Source organism: Hirundo rustica, chromosome 1 (genome assembly GCF_015227805.2).
Source record: "Hirundo rustica isolate bHirRus1 chromosome 1, bHirRus1.pri.v3, whole genome shotgun sequence".
In the NCBI taxonomy this organism is placed as follows: domain Eukaryota; kingdom Metazoa; phylum Chordata; class Aves; order Passeriformes; family Hirundinidae; genus Hirundo; species Hirundo rustica.
Window position 1 is genome coordinate 112,408,588 of NC_053450.1, and position 23,512 is coordinate 112,432,099.

General features: G+C 40.0%; 1 protein-coding gene across 3 annotated transcripts in view; it reads right to left on the minus strand.

The window, feature by feature from the left end:
- The window catches only part of DNAJC13 (DnaJ heat shock protein family (Hsp40) member C13), a 63,684-nt gene extending 43,266 nt beyond the window's left edge, over window positions 1–20,418 (minus strand). For 2 of the 3 annotated variants that reach the window (XM_040054531.2, XM_040054475.2), the window contains exons 1-15: window positions 20,205–20,418; window positions 12,332–12,412; window positions 7,985–8,060; window positions 7,342–7,491; window positions 6,955–6,996; window positions 5,690–5,890; window positions 4,408–4,614; window positions 4,227–4,322; window positions 3,997–4,088; window positions 3,009–3,175; window positions 2,830–2,909; window positions 2,582–2,751; window positions 1,655–1,754; window positions 1,297–1,404; window positions 645–800 (exon numbers count right to left, since the gene is read on the minus strand). In XM_040054531.2, coding sequence (XP_039910465.1) covers window positions 645–800; window positions 1,297–1,404; window positions 1,655–1,754; window positions 2,582–2,751; window positions 2,830–2,909; window positions 3,009–3,175; window positions 3,997–4,088; window positions 4,227–4,322; window positions 4,408–4,614; window positions 5,690–5,890; window positions 6,955–6,996; window positions 7,342–7,491; window positions 7,985–8,060; window positions 12,332–12,399 — 1,713 coding nt within the window. In that variant the 5' untranslated portion in view covers window positions 12,400–12,412; window positions 20,205–20,418. The remainder of the gene's footprint in view (window positions 1–644; window positions 801–1,296; window positions 1,405–1,654; window positions 1,755–2,581; window positions 2,752–2,829; window positions 2,910–3,008; window positions 3,176–3,996; window positions 4,089–4,226; window positions 4,323–4,407; window positions 4,615–5,689; window positions 5,891–6,954; window positions 6,997–7,341; window positions 7,492–7,984; window positions 8,061–12,331; window positions 12,413–20,204) is intronic. The other variant, XM_040054521.2, reaches the window with a different exon arrangement.
- Between the last annotated feature and the right edge of the window lie 3,094 nt (window positions 20,419–23,512).

The window sequence follows — 23,512 nt, forward strand, 5'->3', positions numbered from 1 at the left end:
ATGTACATGGCTGTTTTACCTCCAATTCAGTTTTGTGAAAGCTAGCCTTAAGAGGAGCTCCTACCCTCCATCTTTGAACAAGAATCTCTCATGCAACTCCCAGAAAAAATTGCTGGCACTGAACAGCAGTATATAACAGAGAAGCCAGAATAATGCTGAGTAAAAGGCTGACACAAGCTGACATTAACCAAAAAACAGAACTATTTTTACAGTAAGAAAGCATTGACATTTTAGCTAAAAATGCTACAATCCTTACAGGTTTACCACTGAAGAGGATGCTACTCATGTTTTCTAACTCTTAACTCATTTACTGAGAAAGATACAAAAAGGCAGAAGACAGATCAGGGGAAGATCTGTGCATCTGCTGAATCTATCTTAAAGTCCAAGTGGTATTTTATTGTGTTTCTGGAAACAGGTCTTAGGCAGTCTATTCTACAATGATTAGGCATATCATTCAAGGTAGAACAATCACTTCCATTTGATATCTGAAGGCAAAATACTAGGCCACTAGAACATTCACCAAGACAGAAAAGATTTAGGCACATTAACGAGCTGAAGACAAATCTATCTTTCAGGAAAACAAGAAAAAAATCATGTTCACTAATTACCTGAAGCCTCTAATAATAGTGAAAAATAAGTCTTACCTGAAAGAGCTTAAACAGTGTTCTTCCATTAGATGCCACCATTTCCAACAACATGTCAAACTGCTGCCCTTCAGTAGTCTCACTATATGGAGCACATAGGGCAAATGTCAGGAAGTCCAGAAGTGAACTAATTACTAGGGCACCTGTCCCATGATCCTGAAATTAGGAAGACAGGTATGTAATTCAGATACAGTGGTCCGAGAGCATTCATGATGCTGAAGGTGCTTTTCCCTGTCATAGCACTAAAGTAGCCTGTAAACAAAAACTACAAGTTTAGAAGACTCCATTACTCTGAGTATGGCACTACCCTGGTAAATAATTGGTTTCTAAAGCATATTGGAGACTCAAACACTTTTACCTAGTTTAATCCCACAAATATGAGTTTACACTATTCTTTTACTTAAAAGTAACATCCAGTTTCCATATTAAACACACAAACATTTGTTGCAGGACATTCAAATTCTGTGGTGTTGACAGCTATGTCCTAACCTGTCAAGATCCAAGCTTAATTAGACTTCAGTGCCAGAGCTGTATTTTCAATTGCAGGTGCAAATGCATTCAAAGATGCATCTAAGTATGACGAAAGCATTTTCACTGCCATCAGGAAAAGGCACTTAAAGAAGCTTAAATCTGTTCCCAAAATTTGACTTACCACATGGGAATTGAATTTCTCTAGCAGATTTTCTAGAAACTTCTTTGAAGAAAGAAGGGAAGCTTTGTTCAACTGCTCCTGCCTCAAGTCATAGTCATCATGCATGGGCTACAAAGAAAGAAGTATTCACTACACAGACACATTTCAACCCTCAGTTCTTAACAGCTACAATCCAAAAGCCACTCTCTCCACCCATAAAAAGCACATCCTCCTTCAAGTTCAGCAAGAAATCACTGCATAACAAGTTATTCCACGTCTGAACACACTGCAAGTTGAATGCAAGTTCCTATTTCCACATCTTTCAGTAGCCTGAAGTTCATATATTCCAAAGTGAAAGAACCTGAAATTTAATACTTACACACATAAGAGCACAAAGCATGTCAATAGAAGCATGGGTTACTCCATCATTGTTCCTTTTGAGGGCTTTCACAACCTTCACTCCTAATCGTTCTCGGAATCTTTTCAAAGGGAAGAAAAACCATTAAGATCAGAGAAGAAACTAAAATCTTAAAATTAAGATTAAATCCAGTCAGCAGCCAGAGGGGTCTGCTCCCAATGCATTTAGCAAGCCAGTACCCTGATTATTTTCATAAATTTGAGATTCTTGGTAGGAAAATATTGACCTCGCTGTTAACAACATGCCAAGCACATTCATCAAAATAAAGATGTGCCTGTGTAATTACAGGATACTATTTACAGAAAAACAGAAGTTTATAAAGGTCTCAGACCAAGTGCTTTTGTTGTTCTTATCCTTCTCCATATTATAGCTGCTCTATGTTTCCTGGTCAAAAATCTTTCAGAAAATTTTTTGTTTTCAGAACAGACAGGTTTTCTGCTTCCTTATGTTATTTAAGACAGAAACTCCAAGCAGTCTGTAGCTACTACAGAAATACAACCTCCTAACATCATTTTATCTTGTGTTAAACTGAAGATAGCAATGACACCAGCATACTTTGAGAAAGAAGAACTGCCTACTTCAAGGACAGAGGAAGGTACATGTTAAAAATTTTTCCACTAGGAAAATCATTAAACCGTATCTGCCTCGAGACAGTATTTAGCACAGGAAGAATCAGCTTTACTTGCAAATGATTACCTAGGATTCTCAATTTGCATGAAAGCCTGGTGGCAGCCTCATACCACTGAAAACAATCGTGTACACAGTCTTACACTCCTTTTCAGAAGGGAGTCTTAATTCCATTTCTCATTTTTAGATATAAGTTACTAACAAAAGCTCGAGACCTATTTTCATCTACTACTTCCAAGCTTAAGGAGACTTTGCACTTACTTTGGAAGCTGAGTAAAGGCAAGGAAGCCTGCTTTTGAAGCCACTAGTCGTCTTACTGCTTGGAATTGGCTTTCAAGCTCTGCATTAGATGCTGCAATATCTCCCTCTTGGGAGAGCAATGCCGTTATGGCATTATTAATGAGCTTCTCCTTGTTTTCTGAGAACAGACCCTGGTTAAAAATAATCATCATTAATTTCTTCATGCATTAGCAACATCTTAAAAGGATGGGTAAAGGCTTTATTCTTACATCTTGTGTAACTGCATGTAGGACTCCACTGTAGGAAATGTTAGCATTGAACCTGAACACGGCATCTGCAAAGTTACCATCTGAAAAAAGACACATCAGAAGTTCAGTGTACAGTACCTGACTCAATATCTAGATGCTTTAAAGAACACTATAAACCCATGTAAGAAGCATTAGCTTACTTGGAGGAGCAGCCAAAAACTTCAGATGAAGGCTCTCTACTTCTTCATCTACAGGCATACTGAGTAATCCCCACCGCTGGCCTTTGTGTGTGGAGGTCATTTTCACACAGACATCTCTATTACCAGAGGCTCGCACTCCATCCAACAAGCTAGCCAGGAGAGAATCTCTGGGTTGGGACAATGACACACAAATACAATTTATATCAGAGAAGTGGTGCCAAAAAAACAAGATATGAGAAAAACGGGGCAGGGGGGGTGGTGCGAGGGGAATATCACATAATGGAAGGCAGCAATACTTGGAATCTCTTACTTCTGCCAACAGCTGCACCTCTGGAAGAAACCATTAACTTTCAGTGTTCCTTTATTCACTGTAAGGAGAGAGCTGACTTACATCAGGAGAGAGCTGACTTACATCCAGCATAGCCAGCTGCAGCCTTTCACTAATGGGATCAGTTCTAGATTATCTGTTAATGAATGACACATGTTGCCAGCAAATTCATCCCTGTGCTTTCTGCAAAACCTCACTTAGCAGGATTAGACTGTATTACAACTGCAAGTGCACTCAGGGACTGCTTTGTTGGTTGTTTTAAATAGAATCAACTAAGACTATCTCAAGCAGAGAGCTCAAAGGGTTCATAGCCTTCACATTTCCATATTGCTTAGACTGTGCTTTCTTCCCTTGTTTCAGATATACGACTTAACCAAGTACAGCATACACAGAACTATACTGCTTAGGAGAAACTGGCTGTATCTAACTGTCCAACACCCTTTCAAGTTCATCAGAAAACTTCTGGAGAGATTTGCTCAAAGTGGGATGAAGGTAAATTTAGTTCCTGCAACAAATCTTGATTTGTAAGTGGCAGACTGCTAGAAGAGCAAGGCTTTAAGTTAACCCCTCCAAGAGTCAGAGTTTATAGAAGCTGAGGAACTACAAGCACTACTGTAGCAACTTCCATTTGAATCTATAACGCACAGAAGCTCCAGTTACCTTTCTGTTGAAGAGTACTTCCGAATTTGTCCTTTGATGAACTCAATGGTAAAAAGCTGGGGGTTTTCACAGTCACACACTATTGCAAATACCTAAAAATAAGGGACAAGGATCACATTCATGAAGCAGTGTTACTTAGCTACTCTACAAATTAAGGCTTGATATACTATCAATTTCTCCCTTCTAAAACCTCTACTTGAAGAAATGGTACTGAAAAGAATGCCCCTTACCTCGCCTAAAGGTTTCAAAGTTGCAATGTTGTAGGTAGCTGGATCCCTCTCAACTAAGCAAGCTTCTGTAAGAGCTAGTACTCTTTTCACAGGCTCCTTGTAAAACAAGAGAGAGGCATGCTAGGAAAGAGAATACTCAGTACTTAACAGGAACCAAGTATGTTCAGTCTGACAGCCTTACCAAGTGCCTAGGTGTTATTTTTTGAACAACAAACTCTGCTAAAGACGTTATAGATTCATCATTGCTGTACTTTCCAAAGCGAAGATTCAAGTATTGCTCAAATTCTAGGGATTCTTTCCTTATCCGCAGAGAGATGCCTATGAAGTTGCCAGCATGCTCTATAGCACTCTTGATAATTTCCTCCCTTTGCTCAGAGGCAAACAGGTGCTGCAAATTTTGTCAAGAAAAAAATTAACAGGTGAAAAATATGGCACCACCAAAGAAAGTCACAGTTCTATAAATAATCCTGCTCTATATACCTAACAGTAGGGAATGCTCACAGCAGCTGGACTGACATTTGCTAAGTGCATGGTCTGGACAGGTATTTATCACACAAGAGATCCACTATTAACTTTATATTTGCCTTAAAAAAAAAATTCTATAGCATCTATTCCTAAAAGATATCCTCCTGCACATTAGTGTGCCATTAAAGTTATGGTCTGCATGACCTGTCTGTCCACCCTTGGCAACAGGCTCTGACAGGCTGGCAGGAGTGAGGACCCAGAGAAAGCAACTGGGGTACCACGGGTGTTCTTCAAGGTTAGGGCAGCTCTAGAGGACCAATTATATATTGGTAGTTTTATGCCTGAGAAAAGCATGCTGCAGTAGAAAAGACAGAAACCCTCATCTAGTCCTATTTTCTTAGTAGAGACTGAGGTTGCTATACCTAGGAATTAATTTATGATTAATAGCGTAAAGATCCTTTTCAGCTTCTTGAAGTACAGTACACAGAAACCCTGTCATGATTTTAGAACCAACATTACACTGCAGTATTCCCCAAGCAAAGCTGCCAAGTAATCAGATCACAGGTCCAAAGAGGCAATGGCATCACTGATCAATCTATTTCTGAATTGAAACCCTCCACCAGTTAGGTGGACTAGTAACACGCTACCTGTCACTTCTGTAAATTTGAGAAATGACAGGAAATTGCACACCCACATTACCTTCATATTCACTACCTGAAAAAACCCTAGGTATTTCATCCTTTCTAGTTCTTAAGCATGCAATACACACACACAAAACCCTCCCACACCAAAACCAGTAACCAAACCCATACATAACTCTCAAATGTTTTAACTAATGTCCTTTCCTTTCAGGATCTGTCCATAAGCCTTGAGGCTCCACAGCTGGGTCCCAAAGATGCACATAACTTTATGCTCCAACTGCACTGAAGCTTCATTATTAAATACGCAGCTATAGACATCCTAAGAACCATACCAAGATATTTTGATTTAATACTCACCAATCTACTAAACCCTCCATAGAGGATACAGAAGCCTCCCTGATAGCCAGTAATATCAACAAAGCCTTCAATATTTCTGTAGTCATAGGAGCACAGGACCTTATTTGTTGCAGGATCAATTTGGTCAATACCTCCCGGAGTCACTTCCAGAATCACAGGTTTCCTCGTATCACTCCAGTGATGCTTATAGCAGTTATACCTCTGCAGAGAGAACTACTTTTAGACATCTCTGCACACTCCTTTAATACACAGCATTAGTTCTCTACTTACCTAGTAAGTTAAAAAAATTATATCATTTCCCTTAATGGTCTTATTTATATTAAGAACACTATGAAGCCAAGGAAAGTAGCTGTAGCTGTCAATTGACAAGGTCACAGGTTAAAACACTGCATGTTGAAGCAAGAGCGGAATCCCAAAAGAGCCACTCCCAAAGGAACTAAGTTCTCTTGTTGCAGAAGGTGGTCTACTCACAGACTTCTGAACACTGTAGTTAGATGAGGAAACAGCATTTACACCAAATGCTGTTATTCAGCTAATTAAATCAAGTTAACCTAAGTTTGTCACTGTAGTGAATTTTTTTCATCCCCCACAGTCACATTCCATTACAAATACAAACTTACTTACACCAGCAAAAGTTAGAGGTCTGTTGATCCCCATATTCCAGCAGCGTTACTATGCTCATGACTGAAGATTTATTCTGTGCAGTACTTTAAATTACTTAGATTTAAAGTAATTTTACAACTTCAAGCACTTGAAGTGCTATCTTCTATGACCAAAAGACAAACATAATCCAGCTCTGTAGACTGCATTACTTATTACTGTATAACCACAAGTCAGTAAATGCCAATCTTGTCTGTCATCTGTACTTCCACAGAAATACTTTATAGGAAGCATCAAATGTTCAGGATGTTACGCAGAAAATATTTAATTAGAAAGTAAAGCAAACATTGACTAATGAATCAATGTTTTTCTCCTCTCCATATAAGAACTCCACATAACACAGCCCCATCTTTCAACAGTACCATTCATAGTCTATGTACATAAGGCTCAGGCCAATCAAAGAGAGCTCAAATAGTCTACTGGTAAAGAGGTTCCCACTGCTTTTGAACAAACTCCATTTTCTCAAAGACTTGAGATCCAAATTCACAAAAGCTATTTTAGGTAGCACATATAGCACAAGCATAAGATATATGAACGAAGTAGAGGTTTGAGTCTTTAGATCATTTCCTTAAACCACACATGATGCAGATAAGCCAGACACTCACCCGTCCTGTGATTTTTCCTTCTGAGAAGTCTGTTCTGAATCTCTGTTTTAAAAAAAGTTAACAGTGAATGAATGCAAATATGATAACCTATCTGTCTAGAAAGTTTACATTTAAGCTGACTCTGTTTTATAGGACTCATATTAAGCCTCCTCAGAAGGCTCACCATTCCACTGCAGTTTAATATATTCAATATTTGCAGCTTTACTTGCTCTTTACAAATCATGCAGTACTTGCTCCAACTGACACTAGATCAGGATCATTAACATAACAGCTCAAAAAACTTGCTTTCCTACTTTTTATGCAGGGAAAGAAAGCATAATAAGCTATCACAAATGGTAATGGTAACCAAGTACTTACTGTTTGCTTGAAGAAAATGAAATATCTTACCAGTGCCTCTGTAAGGAGTTCTGTTCTGTGCTCTGTGGAAAACTTAAGTGTCTCAGATTTTTTTCCACTCCCTTTGCGAAAAGTGAGATTAAATTCTGTTCCTTGTCCTTTTCCAACAGGAGAAATACTACAGATATCTCCATAAGGCCACTAGACAAGTGAAAATAATTAGGTTATAGTGTTACCAATTTTAAAGCTACATCCCCCACTCCCCCCCCCCAAAACCCTAGAGACAACAATAAACCTGTAACAAGATGACAGCTAGCATGCTACGTGACAGCACAAGCTCGAGCTTCCTATTTGATACTGTGCAAATTAACTAAGTGTCCTGACTCCCTTCAGGGACATATCTTAGCAGTGATCAAACTTATCCCAGTTCCTTCAGAACAGCACAGCCAAAGGCAAACTACTACTTGCTGGCCAATAAAGAGAAATTACCTAGAAGTACAAAACCCTACTGGTTATTTGTAGAGTAAGCAAAGGCAACACAGACCTTCTCTTATGTGTGCTTTTGTACATGGTTGCCACACCTTCTGGATTTTCTGAGATCTTGTCAGACTAGATGGCTTCCTAAGCCTGAATGCTCCTATTCACTCTGCATAATGAATGTAAGGCAAAAATCAACTTCAAAAATGACAATTACCTGATTTGTAACTTCCAGCGTGTTGGGGTTGTATGTGGTGATGGCATGGGTTCCAACTGAAAAGACTCGCTTATATCTAGAATACAAAAGAGTGTTAAGTTCCTCCAGATGTCACAGGAAAAACTGTGCTGAACTGCAAAAATTATGTTAAGAAGATATATACAGGTTTTTGTTAGGAAATGGATATGGATTTTTTTTGTTGTTGTTAATTTGCAGTTTACCCTTATAATATGTTAAGTTCTTTTGTTCTATATATCCATAAAGGGGACAGAGGTTAAATACTACTAAATAGATTTACTTATGCATACCTTTTCCTGAGTTAGTGGTTAAGTCAGGATCAAAGACTCTTGGAACTTGCACTGAAAGGTACTACCAGATCAGAATAAATTCTAAGAAGGCTACACAGGTAGGGATAAAAAAACCAAAACCCAACCATTCCTGCAATAGTCTAAAGCATCTGTCTGAAGCTGTCTAAACCAACAGTTTTAACACAAAATCCAATTTACACAACTGGTCACAACACTGTACCAAGTCAATTTACTGCTAAGGCCAAGCATAATTTTCTTTATCTTGAGGGAAACCAATGCTACCAAACTCTAGAAAGACTCAGATCACCAAAGCTACAGTCATTGTACATTGATATCAGATACGTTAACTGTCACAGGGCTTAGGAATAGCAAGGCTTGTGTCTCAGATGTATCAGACATAAGTAGCCATGAGCTAAAGCTATGGAATTTAGATGCATCAAGTGCAAAATCAATGGCTTCATTTCCTACATAATCTCCAAAATATACCCCGAACAAAGACTCTTCACATATTTCTGCATCTGAAAGTTTTGCAATATAACTAAGCAGAGTTTGAAACAGTAAATTATTAATAATACCTTATACTTGCACAAACCATGTTCTAGGGGACTTCCGTCTGGAAGTCATCCAGCCCAAAAAGTAAAGCCAAACCTGAACCAGAGCCAGAGTTAGTAAGTATTCTCTGACTAAAGCAACAGCATCTGAACATGGATGCCTTTCTTGAACTTGAACCAAATAAAAATACTTTGCCAAGCTGTCCATATCAAAACTGATTTAGTGTAGGAATTTAAGTTTCAGTTCTGGGTAAACTGTGGGTTTGCTTAGAATAGATATTATCAACCAGATGCTTAATTAATCTGAATCTGTGCTATGTGAGACTGCATCAAGAACCAGCAAGTCGCTTCTTCCATCCTCCACTGCATTCTTGTGTTGCAGTCCTTTCTCCTCTCTCACTTGACAGTTCTGCAGCACAAAGCCATCATTTCTGTATAAAGTCAAACTTTGCACGGGCTTCAAATATATTCAGAGCAGCTCCTACATATCCCTCATAACAGGAAAGTCGAGAGCATCTATCTGACAGTCAGGCAATCTCACAGACTTAATACCCTTCCATTTTCCATTATTATTCAAGTAAACCAGTGTGAGTTGAAGCCTTTACTGGTGCAGAGTTTACTCAGGAACTAAAACAAGTGTTTTTTTCTTCAAAGCTTTCAAACCTCTGCATTGAACTGATCTGCCACCTTAGGGATCTTTAACATATTTGTGAAACCTATTTGTTTTTCCACATAGTCGGAATTTCCTTATTTAAGATGCAGTCAAGGAAGTCATGAACTAATGAAGCATAACGCTTGAAGCTACTCTAGCTGCCAATAATTCCACTCTATTCAGCCTGTCAAGGAATGCTGCAGCTCTTAGTTCATAAGAAGAAACTAACTGTTCCCTCTTCTCTGGTTGCACAATTTAGGTTAGTATTCTGTCTTTTATACAACTTATAAATAAGGTTTATTTGAGTTCTTTAGAACGGCATATCACAAGCAATAAAGCTCTTTATTACCTGCTCAGGGTTTTGTTTACTTACTTAGCCTACTATGAGCTGCACAGTGCTTTGTGGCAAAGGATTTGCAACCATTACAGATAACTGAAGACCAGCTGCCAAATATCACAGCCCCTTCCTTTTCTTCCCTTGTGCTCAAACCTACATTTCAAGATCCAGGAAGTATCTATTATCCAGCATTCTTAATATGTGATGGGACAAGGAACACAAGACAGAACAGCAGTTTTGCTGAGTTGACATTTCCCTTCTTTCCTCTCCCTTGGTAAATTCAGAAGACCCAAGTCTTGTTTCATGAGCAGGGGAGATTCAGAAGACAGCTTTTACACGTAGCCTACTCTTGTTAAGAATTTCACCTAAAAATATGTAAGAAAGGTATTCATACCTCCAGGAGTTGAAGAGTTTACTATTAATTCTCTCTCAAACTACTCTGCAGTACTGTCTAATCCCTGGCTGTTTTGAGAAGAGCTGAAGCAAATGTCCTCTTCCTTGTAAAAAGGCTTTGCCTGTCCACTAGTTATTTCAAAGCACTGGAAAGATCTTTTTAATCAGAATGAACCTGGCAGATAAATTTCATACCGGCACACCCAACAAAAAAACCAATCTTCATTAATTTTACAGATCTACAGATTAACACTGGAGCATCATCATTTGCACTACTGCAAAATACTTTATGGACATACAGAGACCATATTCAAAGTGACAAATTCTGTGAGTAGTCAAAATGATTCAGGCTCATTTAGCACCACACATTAAGTTACTAGGTTTTTTAATGTTATATATAGATTACACTGAGAAGGTCTAACTATGAACTGAGTGGACTAAATAATTCAAATAGAAAATTACTAAAAATCAAATAAGATTCTGCTGCAACAAAGAGGCATCTACTTAACTAAATACTTCTTTCCCCCTTACTATAAAAGAATTAACACACCATTGAATTTTTAAACTAAATCTGTTCTAGACTTTAGACTTAGCCTGAAGTTCTAGAAGACTTCTACAAGTGGCCAGAACATTACCATCAAGGTTCAAGAGCTTGCCTCAGGCCCTTTAATGAGACGAGATGGGCAAAAGAAGAAACCTGAGGTTTATGCATTTGATTTTCACCAACTGGCTCAAATCCCATGCACACTAAACTTGCACATATGCCACAGAAAATTCTGAGAAAGAGACCAGACATTTTCTGCTGGGGAACAGAAAGATTTGGAGGGACAAACTGCCCTAATATTCTACTGCAATATAGTATCTCATTGTTACTAAGGGAAGTCATTTATTCACCCATGCCCACTCGATTCCAAATGCATGGATCATAAATCAGGCAAGACTCAATTTACAGAAGTACTGGATACAATTCTACAGAGATAAAACTAAATATTAAACAATTTCTTTCAAGTTAATTGAAACTCTCACTTTGTAGAGGAAAGACTTTGCACTCAGAGTTGCTCATTCTAGTCTGGAATCTGAACTACCCAGAGTTTTAATTTTTGCTGACAAAATTGCAGGGACCTCTTTGATTAGACATTGAAGCAACCGCATGGTTCTTTCAAACAGAACTATGAAAGATCTGTGACTGCTGCTCCTTGCAAACTCATTTTCCTTTCCTTCTCAGTATTCCCAGCCTTTGATAGGATGAATGTGTCAGACACACACAAAAAAAATCAACCAGCTTCAATTTAATGGTGAAACAACACCCTGGGACAATACCTCTTCATAAAACCACTAGAACCAAGCACTTTTCATGCTCCCAAGGCGCAGATAACCCACCCTCTTTGTAACATTGATGTTTAGATAGCAAGAAGAACCCCCATTCTACAGAGATACTATGCATGTGAAAAGGAAGAGTGGGTAAGCATACCAAATAAAGTCCTGTAACAGCTGTCTTCAGACACTGCATAACAGATACTGGTTATGATAACTTAGTGAAGAATTTTATTAAACATTCCCAAGCTTTTACAGACAGAAGTATCACCAAAAATTCGTTTTTAGATCCAAGACCCTCATTAGGATCAGGTTTATTTCTATTAGCAGAATTCTTCAAATTAACTCAGTTAGTAATTTAACAGATAAACTGTTACACAACTTCTTAAGTGTATGTGTGGACTTGTGATCCTCATCTATTAAAGTACATAAAACACCACTTCTCCATAAACCTGTTCTGAGAAGAAACATTTCCACTTTAAATTTAGTGTTTTATATAGTAAGTTCAAGAGACTCAGAAGCTGATGAGGTCATGTGGTCCATTTCAGGGCTACACTGCAGTGTGGGAGCATAAGCAGAGGAAGGCTAAACCACAATATTTAAAATCTAAACTAATTCTAGTGAAGATACATTTAGTTCAGACACTGAGCAGCAGGAGCCTTTAGTTCAATTTTCATTCATCAGCTGGATGAAGTTAAAACTATGCAGTTAAATCCAATAACAGAGAGGAAAAATGTCACACAACTTCAAAAACAAAAAACCCCCAAAATTAACAAATTTCAAACTACTTACTTTCCCCTCCATGAATGTTTTGTTGTATAGAAACAAGCAAGATCTCTGTTTTCTCTAATTATATTCATTCTGCGCCAAGACCTGAAAACAAAGAAGACATCCTGTTAGCACTCAGAATTCTTATTTAAAACCAAAGTTCACTAATCATCAATATGCTTTAAGACAAAAAGACTTTGTTTCTAAACTTATGTTTCTCAAGCAATACATGAACCAAGTTGCACAAGAATTATTAGTTTCTTCACTGCATTTGTTACACTAGCTACTCCTTAACAGTACCAGGTTCCAGTAAGTTATGCCCCATTGGCCACATTACAGTCACTCTACCTCACTGCACCTTTGCACATTCAAATTCAAGTATATTTTATATCATATCCAAAATGCTTTACTCCCAAAAATTGTATGGTATAAAATTATTGAGTGGCTTCTACCTGTAACTCCAGCTAAACCAACGTCCTACTGCAATTCTGAAATAACCAGTAAGGAGATACCTGGACACATTGAACAGCTTGTTTTCCACTCTGAAACAGAACTTGAGATTGAGAAACTTACTTACTAGCTAAGCATTGTGATTAAAGAGCTGACTAAGTACCACCCCTGTGCTGTAAAAGTTTAAGCAATCTCACCACTAACATGCTTATTTCACACAGGAATTATCTATTCCCTAAACACACACAGAGGAATTTAGTGAAACTTGCCCACAACTGCATGAGTGGCTCATTGCTTTCGGAGCTGCTAAGTTCAAAGGAATGCTTGTAAACACTACTATTTTCAATGCCTGAAACAAACACATGTGGAGTAATTAGGAAATTATCTTTACTTCACTACACTGTTGTTGCATATACAAGGAACTTTAACAGGCATTCCCTGATTAAGTACAAGAGTGAAGTTGTCACTCTCCATTTACTGCTACAGCATTTAGCTTTATTTTCAAATGAGTTAAATCAGGTTTCCCTGTTACTGACTGAAGACTGGTACAACTCTCAGGTTCACACCAATAGCAGGGTGGCATCTCCAAAACATCGCACACTAACACTGGTCTGCAAGAACACAGCTTGCCTGAAGCAGCTCTCAAGCAACCCAATCCCAGCCAGTACCCAGTGAAAGTTAGATAACAACCCATTATCTTCTACATTCAGCTAATTCTGCTTGACTTGGCAAAGGAAGATTTCCTATTTTGAGATGGACGACCTGTAACATTAGCTCATCGCTAAACGTCTACCCTCTACGACTTCAGGTTATTTTCTTTCTGAGCAAAGGCTGTAGCATGTATGGAGTCATAAGCATGAAGAATGGATAACCTGCTCAAAATGAACTCTAGAATTCCTTCCCTCAGGTGAAGAACCAGCACAATCATCATTACCTACAGAAGGTAACTTGAGGTACTGCCTCTAGGAAGAGGGAAGAGCAGTATTTACATGTTTCAATGGCTCAAGTCTTTGAGTCAAATCTTCAGAGTTAAAACTACAATGGCTCATGGCAAGTTAAATTCTCTAAAGCCAGTTTTTGGAAACAAAGTCTTATGAGGGACAGGATACTCAGCATTATTGCTACTGACTGCCAACATCATCCACCTGGACCTGTGCATTTGACACTGTCCTGCTGACATCCTTGCCCCTAAACTGAAGCAACACAGATTTGACATGGACCACTCAGTGGACAGGGAATTGTCTGGAGGGTTTCCCTCAAGAAGTTGCAGTCATTGGCTCAATGTTTAAGTGGAGATAGTGACAAGCGGCATTACTCAGGGGTCAAGATTGAGACTGGCACTGTGTTAACACCTTTGTCAGGGATATGGACAGTGGACTCTGCAAGTTTGTTGATGACACCAAGCAGTGTGGTGCAATCAACAGGCAGGAGGGAAGGGATGACACCTAAAGGGACTCTGACAGGTGAAAGAGGTGGGTCCATGCCATCCTCACAAAATTCAACAAGGCCACATGCAAGACCCTCTACCTGGGCTGGGCCATCCCAAGCACAAATACAAGCTTGGTGGAGAATGGCTTGAAAGCAGTCCTGAGGAGGATTTGGCAGTGTTGGTTGATGAAAAATTTGACACAACCCAGCAATGTGAACTCACAGCCCAGAACCACATTTTGGGCTGCATCAAACAAAAACTGGTCAGCAGGCCAAGGGAGGTGATTCTTCTGCTCTGCTCCACTCTTGTGAGACTCCACCTGCAGTACACTGTGTCCAGCTCTGGGACTCCCAGCATAAGAAGGATCTGGTCCATACCTTTTGGAGGGAGTTTAGAGGACAGCCAAAGCTGGCCAGGGAGGGAGCTGAAGCACCTCTCCTATGGAGACAGGCTGAGACCTGGGGTTATGCAGCCTGGTGCAAAGGCAGCTCCAGAGAGAACTTAGAGCAGCCTTCCAGCACCTAACAGGACCTACAAGAAAGCCAGAGAGGGGCTTTGGGCATGTAGTGACAGAAGAGAGTGACAGCTTTAGACTGAAAGAGAAGAGGGTTAGGTTAGCTGCTTAAATTCTTTATTGTGAGGATGGTGAGGCACTGGAACCAGAGAAGTTCTGGAAACCCCATTACAACAGCCCTGGAAGTGCTCAAGGCCAGGCTGGATGGGGCTTTGAGCAACTTGCTCAAGTGAGGAGTGTTCCTGTCCATGGCAGAAAGGTTGTAACCAGATGATCTTTAAGGCCTTTTCCAACCCAAAGCATTCTTTGATTACTCCAGAAGTTTTCAATTCTGCTTGGTTTAGGAACTATTAAAACAATGGATAAAAATCAAAACAGTACGCCCTATCTAAACTACACAGATCTTACTGTAGCACACTTCAGATACGGTAATTTTGCTTTAAGTTATCTTTCAGAACAACATGCCATATACTCAATCTTTATGCCTCTCTTTCAAAGCCATTTTCTTGACATTGACTAAAGTATTAGTAAAAATAAAATAAGAAGCTTATAACAAGACTAGCTCCACTAAGTACAGGATTAAAAGATCTATTTATCTGTAATTCCAGTTTCACCAATACCAGACTCCTCTGACCAGCTCTATTAGGTCTCCCAGACTTGAACACTACTTGATCTAGAGTATTTAAAGCAAGATGTTCTCAGTGTTGCAAATATCTATTCCTAATAATACAGAACGAAGAAACATTCATTTATGAGCTACCAGCAGCTTCTAGTAATTTTAATACCAGCATCTCACTATAATCAGGATACTGATGTACAAAGTTTTGTACCTGAAGTGCAAGTGACAAATTCACCAGATTGCTTTTTTGTTTAGATGAAAACCACTAAAATAATTTAGATTTGATGCTTTACTCACTGTGCTTCCAGACAGTGATTGCAACCATCCCTGCAACTGAGATATCACAGGGGCAATATATGCCTAAGTCTAGTAACAATTAATTCTTGTACACATTTTCCAGCAGTTTAACAGAGAGAAAAGGCTAACAACAGCCTAGTGTTCTGAGCTGCTGTGGTAAAGCCCAGCAATTATTGTCCAGTTGTCTTTGATTCCACAGTAAGAAAAAGATGAAAAAAATACTTCATACCTAAGACAAAGATATTTTAGAAGAAACCAAGAAGTTCGCTTCCTTCACTCATTCCAGCAGAACCAGTGTGGCATCCCTCTTGTACCATCTACAGTGTGATACACTGTAATTTTAGCACCTAAGACAGTATAACCATTGACTTTTCAAAACACATCAGGCTTTACCATTAATCAAGTTTAGCCATATTGCCAGTGTAAACTATAGTGGCCTGCTTAGTTATATACTAATTTTCTAATATAAGACAACATTCTTGTTACCTTTACCTCTTCTTCCCACATTCAATAGACTTATAAAAAGTTGACTGACAACGCAAAAATCGAGTGAAATTTGTTATCTCACTCATAAAAGCATCCAGGACAATAAGGCACTAACTTGAGCAATCATCTTAGTGTTCTGGGGTACCTAGGAGTAGAAAAGTCATCATTTCAAAGGTTATTTTGAATAATTTGCAGCACAGCTACTGCGTATCCCATACTGTTGGTTTTCAAAGGTTTGATACTAGAGAAACACCCAGCTGTTCTATTTCCACTGGAGCAGAGGCAAAAACTACTTTGAAAGTAGCAGTTTGTAAACATGGCTGAGAGTGGGCATGCTGAATGCAGACTGTAGTCAAATAATCCAGGGATTCTGGAGGTAAAGTACGGTCTTGCAACTCGCAACTTCTTTTGGGAGCCTAACTAAAGCACTCTCCAAAAGATCCCCTGGAATATTTGAATCAACTTTTTCACAGGACTAAAGTTCAACAATACTTTCCTATTTGGTTCCTGTAGTACTGTAAATAGCAGTGAAACAGCTTTAGGGGAAGAGCTGAAACCACATTTTTGCATGCCTCATGCACCAGAAATAGCCCCTTAAACTAAAGGGCCTGAACTGCTTCCAGGACTCCCCCTGCCTCAGAGCTTAAGATGCAGAGAATGATAGAACAGTTTGAGTTGAAAGGGACCTTTGACACAAGTAGGTATATTACACAAGCTATATTCAACTTGCATGCACTTTCCACTTTTCCAGGATTTCACATTCTTTAGACAAAACTACCATCTGGGAAAACAATCTATTTCAGGAAACTGAGACAAGTCAGTCTCAAACCAGCACTTGTGGAGTCAGAAGAAAAGCAGTGACCTTGCAGACATCAAAGCAATAGGCACAGCTGTAATTACACATAAGTTTCCTTCAGTTTATTAAATAAAGTCAGAAGTTTGGACATGGGTTCAAAGTTTAGTGAAGAATTCAGATTGAGTTTTTTCCTGATTATATTATCTCTCTATTATTACAAAGCCTCAATATCTTTCTTAAACTAAGGTTCAACAAGGTAGGATTCAGAGCCCTACAGAGGATTATAATTCTGTTCTACTGCAGGGAGGAGTAAAAGAAATGCTGATAAGAAACAGATTTCTTGGGCAAAAGAAGAAGAGAAATGCAGATAAGAAACTGTGATTTTGTTTTAAAGATTTATTCCAGCATGGCTGACACAAGTTAGAGTTTCTGGCAAGTCTTTACCACACAGGGACAGATACTCATAGCAAGCTCAAGTGTGACTTTTCTGAGAGAGAGAGGACATACTGTGAGCAGAAAAACAGGGACCAACTGGAAAGAAATAAGAGCAAAGCACTACAAAAACCACCCTTAAGGTTCTGATCTTCTGTGGTTCTACATACCTGCCTGCTAGCTTAAATGTCTGGAGCCTGATTTCCAGTTATCTGCTACCACTGTAGCTTTAAAGCCATTATTTAAACAAGTGAGTTTTCCTGCACTGGAATGTTTTAGCTGTCTATGTTGCAGTCTCCTCCTTCATTGCTGTGGTCACTCACTGGCAGAGTTTTGCCTTCAGACAGATTCTTTCTAACAAGCATTAATTTTTCCTCTTCCTTGAATAGTACTCTTCTCTTAAAGTACTACACCCTAATTAGCTGTGGAAACAAGAGTTCATCTATAGTGCAGGAACTCCCAGTCCTTTTTGTAAGATGGGGAGAAGGTAAGACCCACCAGATCCTTAAAAGAAGCTACATGCAACCTGCCTCAGTGATAGCAGCAATCCCACTTTCAGTGGCCCGGGACAGAAACAGGCTGAGAATTTCAGCCTTACTACTACCACAAATAATGGTGACAACATTAGAGTCCATCCTCCAGGTGACCCATTCCCTCACTGAAGACCAGGGTTGGGGATAAGAAAAAGCATGGAAGATTCTGGTTTTCTTTTAAATTTATATTAGCATCCCGCTTTACCAGTGAACGAATCTAATTCACCAGCTAGACAGGCAAATATCAGAACACAAGTATATACTCAATGAGAGAAGGAAGAAAAAAAAAGGTGTTCCTTTCAGTCATAGTTTGGCTATCTTGTCATATTTCTCCAGAATAATGTTCTGTTTTATTAGTGAGGCAAGAGAGCTGTTAATTTTTTTTTTTTTTACATGAGGATAATTTTTTGGAAGCAAATCAGGAAGCTAAGCAGTTGAAGGTTAACACTTCAAGATATGGTTGAATGCCAGCAGAAGAATTATTAAGTCAGTAAGTTTCACTTACTGAGCTTCAAAGAAGTCAAAAGCAAAGTCACCTACTCAGTATGAAAAACATATCTGGTTTTAATGACCAAGCCTCAGCATATAACTTAAAAGCTGGAAATACAAAGTGATTCAGTCCCTCAGGACAAATGTGTTTGGAAACTATGAAAAATGCCACATGACACCCAGAGGAGCAAGCAATACGTACAAAATAAATCTTTTAAAAAATGTGTTCCAACAAGGCTAAAATAAAAGGTTAAAGTTCCTGGAAAGTCTATATCACACAGGGACAGAAATGCAACTCTGTCTCTAAACACTCAGATATTTCCTGAAAGTGGAAAAAACTGTCAATAATAATAGAAAGGCACAAGTAACTTCTAGTTTAGTGTTTTGGCTGCCTATAGTAGGCAGGAATTAGACCAAGCTGCAAATCTATGAATTGAAGCAGGCTAGAGCCAAGCATAATTTTCGCATTTGTAATACCGGTCCTGTTACTTTGATTTTTTTTCATCGGACTGTTTGCAGAGCATCTTCCTAACTCAATCCTAAAAGGCTGATCAAACAGCCTCCTCCTTTTCAACATATCTCACTACATGCAAGTAGCCTTCACAGACAAATCTAATAATCAACAAAAAGAGACTTCAGCTTCAGAGGATTTACATTCTAAAACAAGGAATATTTTCTGAAATGCTGTATTATCTAACCAGCGCTAAGTAATACAAAACAAAGCAGTTATCTACTCAGTTTCACCTACTCCAACCATCACAGATCTTATTCATGAAAGAGCATAGGAGAAAAAGGGAAAACACATTTCAGATAACATTAACTTCACAAGCAGCCACAGAGCAGAGATTAAGTGCATTCACAGGAAGTCTCTGAATAAACTTCTATGCCTGCATTTCTCCCAAGCAGAATGCTGAAACACTCCTTCAGCTTCGAGAGCACCATGCCATAAAGACAAAAAAGACCTCTTCCTCCCAAAGTGAAGTGCTACGACAACATTTTTATGGCCCAGAACTCAGCCCTCAGTAGAGGCACAGCTACAAAGGCACAAGCTTCACACCACTTGACTGGAAAATCTATCCCAAAGACTGCTGGCAGCTCACCACAGACAGAAAACCATCCAATATGACTACTTGTTTTGACTTCGAGAAAACAAAAAGCAAGCTAAAAGCATGCCTGGAAGAAATTCAAACGCTCTTCAAAAAATAAGAGCATCAAGGGTAGATTTTATGAAAGATGCATTTAGCTCTGCTCATGCTCTTCAGGCATACTGTTATCACTCAAAAAAGAAATAAAACCTCGTCTCTGTGAGAGCTATCTCCGCCACATCTCTCCCACCCTTCATAAATTATTTCCCAAAGCATCTCCAGACGGGTATATTTTGATCTGAGGGCAGAAGGAGGAAAATAACGTGTCTTTTCTTAATGGACACGTCAATACTCTTCCAAGAAAGAGGACAAATTCCGCCCGGAGGCTACAGAAGCCGCATCAGACGCGGGGAATGCCGAGCGAAGCACTGGGCGGGCTGAGGCTGGAGAAAAACCCCAGCCGTCTGCTCCGCTCGGATACAGGAAGCGAAGGGCTGCGAGCGGCTGGTGACAGGTACCACGCTGGGGACGAGGGACGCTCGCTCCTAGCCCCAGGCCCCTCACGGCTGGGGCAGGAGCCGGGCTGTGCCGGCGGCAGCATCGGCCCCCGGGCTGCAGAGCGAGCGCTGCCCCAGCCCCGACCCCGCTCAGCCCCGCGGGCCGGCCGCGCCCCTCGCCCGCCCACCCGGCCCCGAGCAGTGCCCGGGACCGTGGAAGGAGGCGGGGGCTGCTGCCGCCCCCTCACCTCCCCCGCTGCTGGGATTTACCTGGCCGGGGAGCCCGCGCTGCCCGGACCTGCCCCTACCAGCAATACGCTTTCCCGGCGACAAGGGCGAAGGGGCAGCGAGCGGAGCTCTCACCCCTCACCCTCCCTCCAGCCGGCAGGGCGGGCGGCAGCCGCTACACCGCTCCCGCTGCCTCAGAGCTTGGCTCTGGAGGCCGCCATCTTAGCTCGGGCAGCGAGACCGCCCCCTCGGCGCAGCCGCCGTGCGGCCCGGGGCCGTCACGGGACGCGGTCACCTGACGTGCTCCGCGCTGCCTCCTCCTTCCCGCCGCCCTCCTTCCTTCCTTCTTTCCTACCCTCGCCCCTTGCCTTGCTCTGCCCTGCCCTGCCTTGTTCTGCCGGGAACCGGCATGGCTCGCTGCGCAGGCGCCGCGTCGCCGGGGTGCAGAGTCCGCGCCGCGCCGCCCCTGCGCGTCCCTCAGGGGTGCCGGTGACCGGTGCGCTCCTGCCCGAGCGTCTCCAGGCCGTGAAAGGCGCGTTGAACAGTTAAAAAGCCGGAGCACGCTGTTTAATTATGCACATTACTTACGTGGCTGTAAAAGCGATGTTAAAATGCCACATTAAGGCTGCGGAGACTGAATCACTGATTTATGTGGTTGGCTAACCACCCTCCAGATTTGTTACGGGACTCGAGCTCCCCATCAACTTCCCTAAATTCTGCACTAGATGCAAGGTTTCTCAAAAATGTTGCAAACTACGCAGCATTATAACACGAGCTCCTTAAGATGCCTACTGATGGCATAAATATTTTGAATATTTTAAAATACTGCTTGCATTAGAATATTATGGCCTTTCCCTTAAAACAGTGCCATTAAAGTCTGCAGATGAAGAGAGAAATGAGAAAAAAAACTGTAAGTGGAACTATCTTGGAGGAAAAAAGATCAAAACCACAGGTGTTATTTTTTTTTTTTTTTTTTAATATCCTTTAATATGCTTTTCATCATCATAAGGACTCTAAGAAACAGTATGAAGCTGAGTCAGGGGAGTTTTAGGATGGATATGGGGAGAAAGGTTTTCACCCAGAGGTGGCTGGGCACTGGAACAGGAGCCCCAGGGAAGTGGTCAGCACCAAGCCTAAGTTCCAGAAGCTTTTGGTCAAGGCCCTTGGGCACAAGGTGTGATTCTTGGGGTGCCCTGTGCAGGGCTGGGAGTTGGAGCTGATGATCCTTGTGGTTTCCCTCCAACTCAGGATATTCTGTGATTCTATGATAAACTATCTGTCATATATTTTGCTTAAGATATTTAGATAGTAGTCAGTCATTATTCTGATAAATCTAGTCCTCTGAATCTGGGGCACTGTGATAAAATAGCACTGTTGGGAAAATAACATTACTTTGGGGAAGCTGATAAATTGCTTTTGGTTATAGAACTTCAAGGGAGAAAAAAAAAAAAAAGATTTCATGTTTTATTAATGTACTAGGAATTGTAGGAATCTAATTTCAGAGGGACGTAATATGATTCAGAAGAGTTTCTTTGAGTGCATAGAAGAGTTTTTGGATAAGTTTGGAGTGATTTCTGGTTTTGTTGATTAGTTGGCTCAGAGCGTTTTTGGTCCAGGGGGTGGTGATTTTGTTTCAGTACTTATTTTGCATTGTTAATATAGGTGGGTAAAGTACCTCAAGTAAAGCAGCAGCTTGTTAGCTTTTTATTACTCGGGAACAAAGAATGACACTTGCATGATGAAATTGATATAAAAAAGTAGTAATCAATGTTTTCATGGATGAATTTTAATCAGACAGCACAGACTATATTTCAGTATATTTAGTCAGCTCAAGCTAGTATTTCAGTAACTGTTTACCTCTCTTTTTGGACGTGCTTTTGCATAAATAGTGTTATTAACTTTGCATCTAATGCAAACAAGTGATAAAAGGAAAGGAGGACACAGATCAAGATAGAGAAAATTTGAGAGATAGTGAAATAATAATTTTGAAATTATTCAGAGAAAAGGCGAACAACGAAGGCGTGTTTAGCCGTTCTGATGGGAAATTATGGAAATTATATTGAACAACATGGTACAATATCTTTCAGAAATTAAAGTAGACCAGGATTTCATTACTATTTAACTGTAAAATATACATGAAGTTACCTTGTGTGCAGAAGAAAGCATTCTAGTTTGCTTGGTCATTTTTTCTTGTGAAATGATACTACTCAATATTTTTAGAGATAGGATCTCATTCTTCTGTTTAACTAAAGGTTGTGAAAATACTGGAATACAAAAATTGGGTTTTCATCACTTCAAATTTAAAATGTTGCCGTTTTAATTTAAAAAATCCTCACTCCATTAATGTCAATGGCAGTTTTGTTATTACCTGTATCTGACACAGTGTTTTGCCATGAGTTTTTCCAGTCACTTACAGAGTCAGAAATCATATCAGAGCTATTCTCATTATCAAAGCAACAATACCAAAACTCAGGTTTGATGCCCTCTTGAAAGATAAAATGTTAAATTGCTTCAATCCACTTTGGAGAAGTAAACCCTAGTTCAGTTCTTCCAGATCTTTCACCTGAAGTACTGCAAATGTCAATCTGACCTTGTCCATTTAAATAATTCCATTTGCAAATGAGTTCAGGACATCTCCAGTCTAGAGAGCAAGGTCTCTCCTTACCATCCAATTATTGAAATCTAGAAGGAATGAAGAGTTCTAGTCCACCACTAAATAATTAATAGTCCATCGGCTATTTCTGTGATCAGCACCTATTCTGAAAGACTGTGGTTTAGGATGGCTGAATTCTTCACTCAAGCTACAGTACAGGTACTGTAGAGCCAATGCTGAGATTCTCCACAGCAACAGTGCATATTATGGTTGGAAATGTGACCTATAATAGCAGAGATTCTATTACTTTTAAGACATATATATTGTGGTTTATAGCACTAAAAAAGAACAAGTTTCTACCTAGCCTGCCAGCAGCAAAGAATGGACAAATTGCCTTCCCTTCCTAGTACTGTCTCTAATGGTAGGGCAGAATTTTGGGTCAGCTCTTTGGACAAATGAGAGATTTTTCCACCCTTCCTTGTTGTAGAAGAAAATAAGTTCCTGTTAGAACTGGAAATAGTTACTTTACTCTCTTAACCTAACTTTCAGGACCATCCACTCTAAGGTCAGCTACTGTTTTTCTGCCATGAAATAATGGGGGTCTATTCAGTCTTCTTAAAGACTGGATCTGAGATGCACACCACAGCTTAGTATGAATTTAGGATAACTAACAGAAAATATGTTTAATAATTGTTATTTTTAGATGACCAAATAACAATAACAGTAATCCTTTGATGACTAAAGTACTTGACTGAGA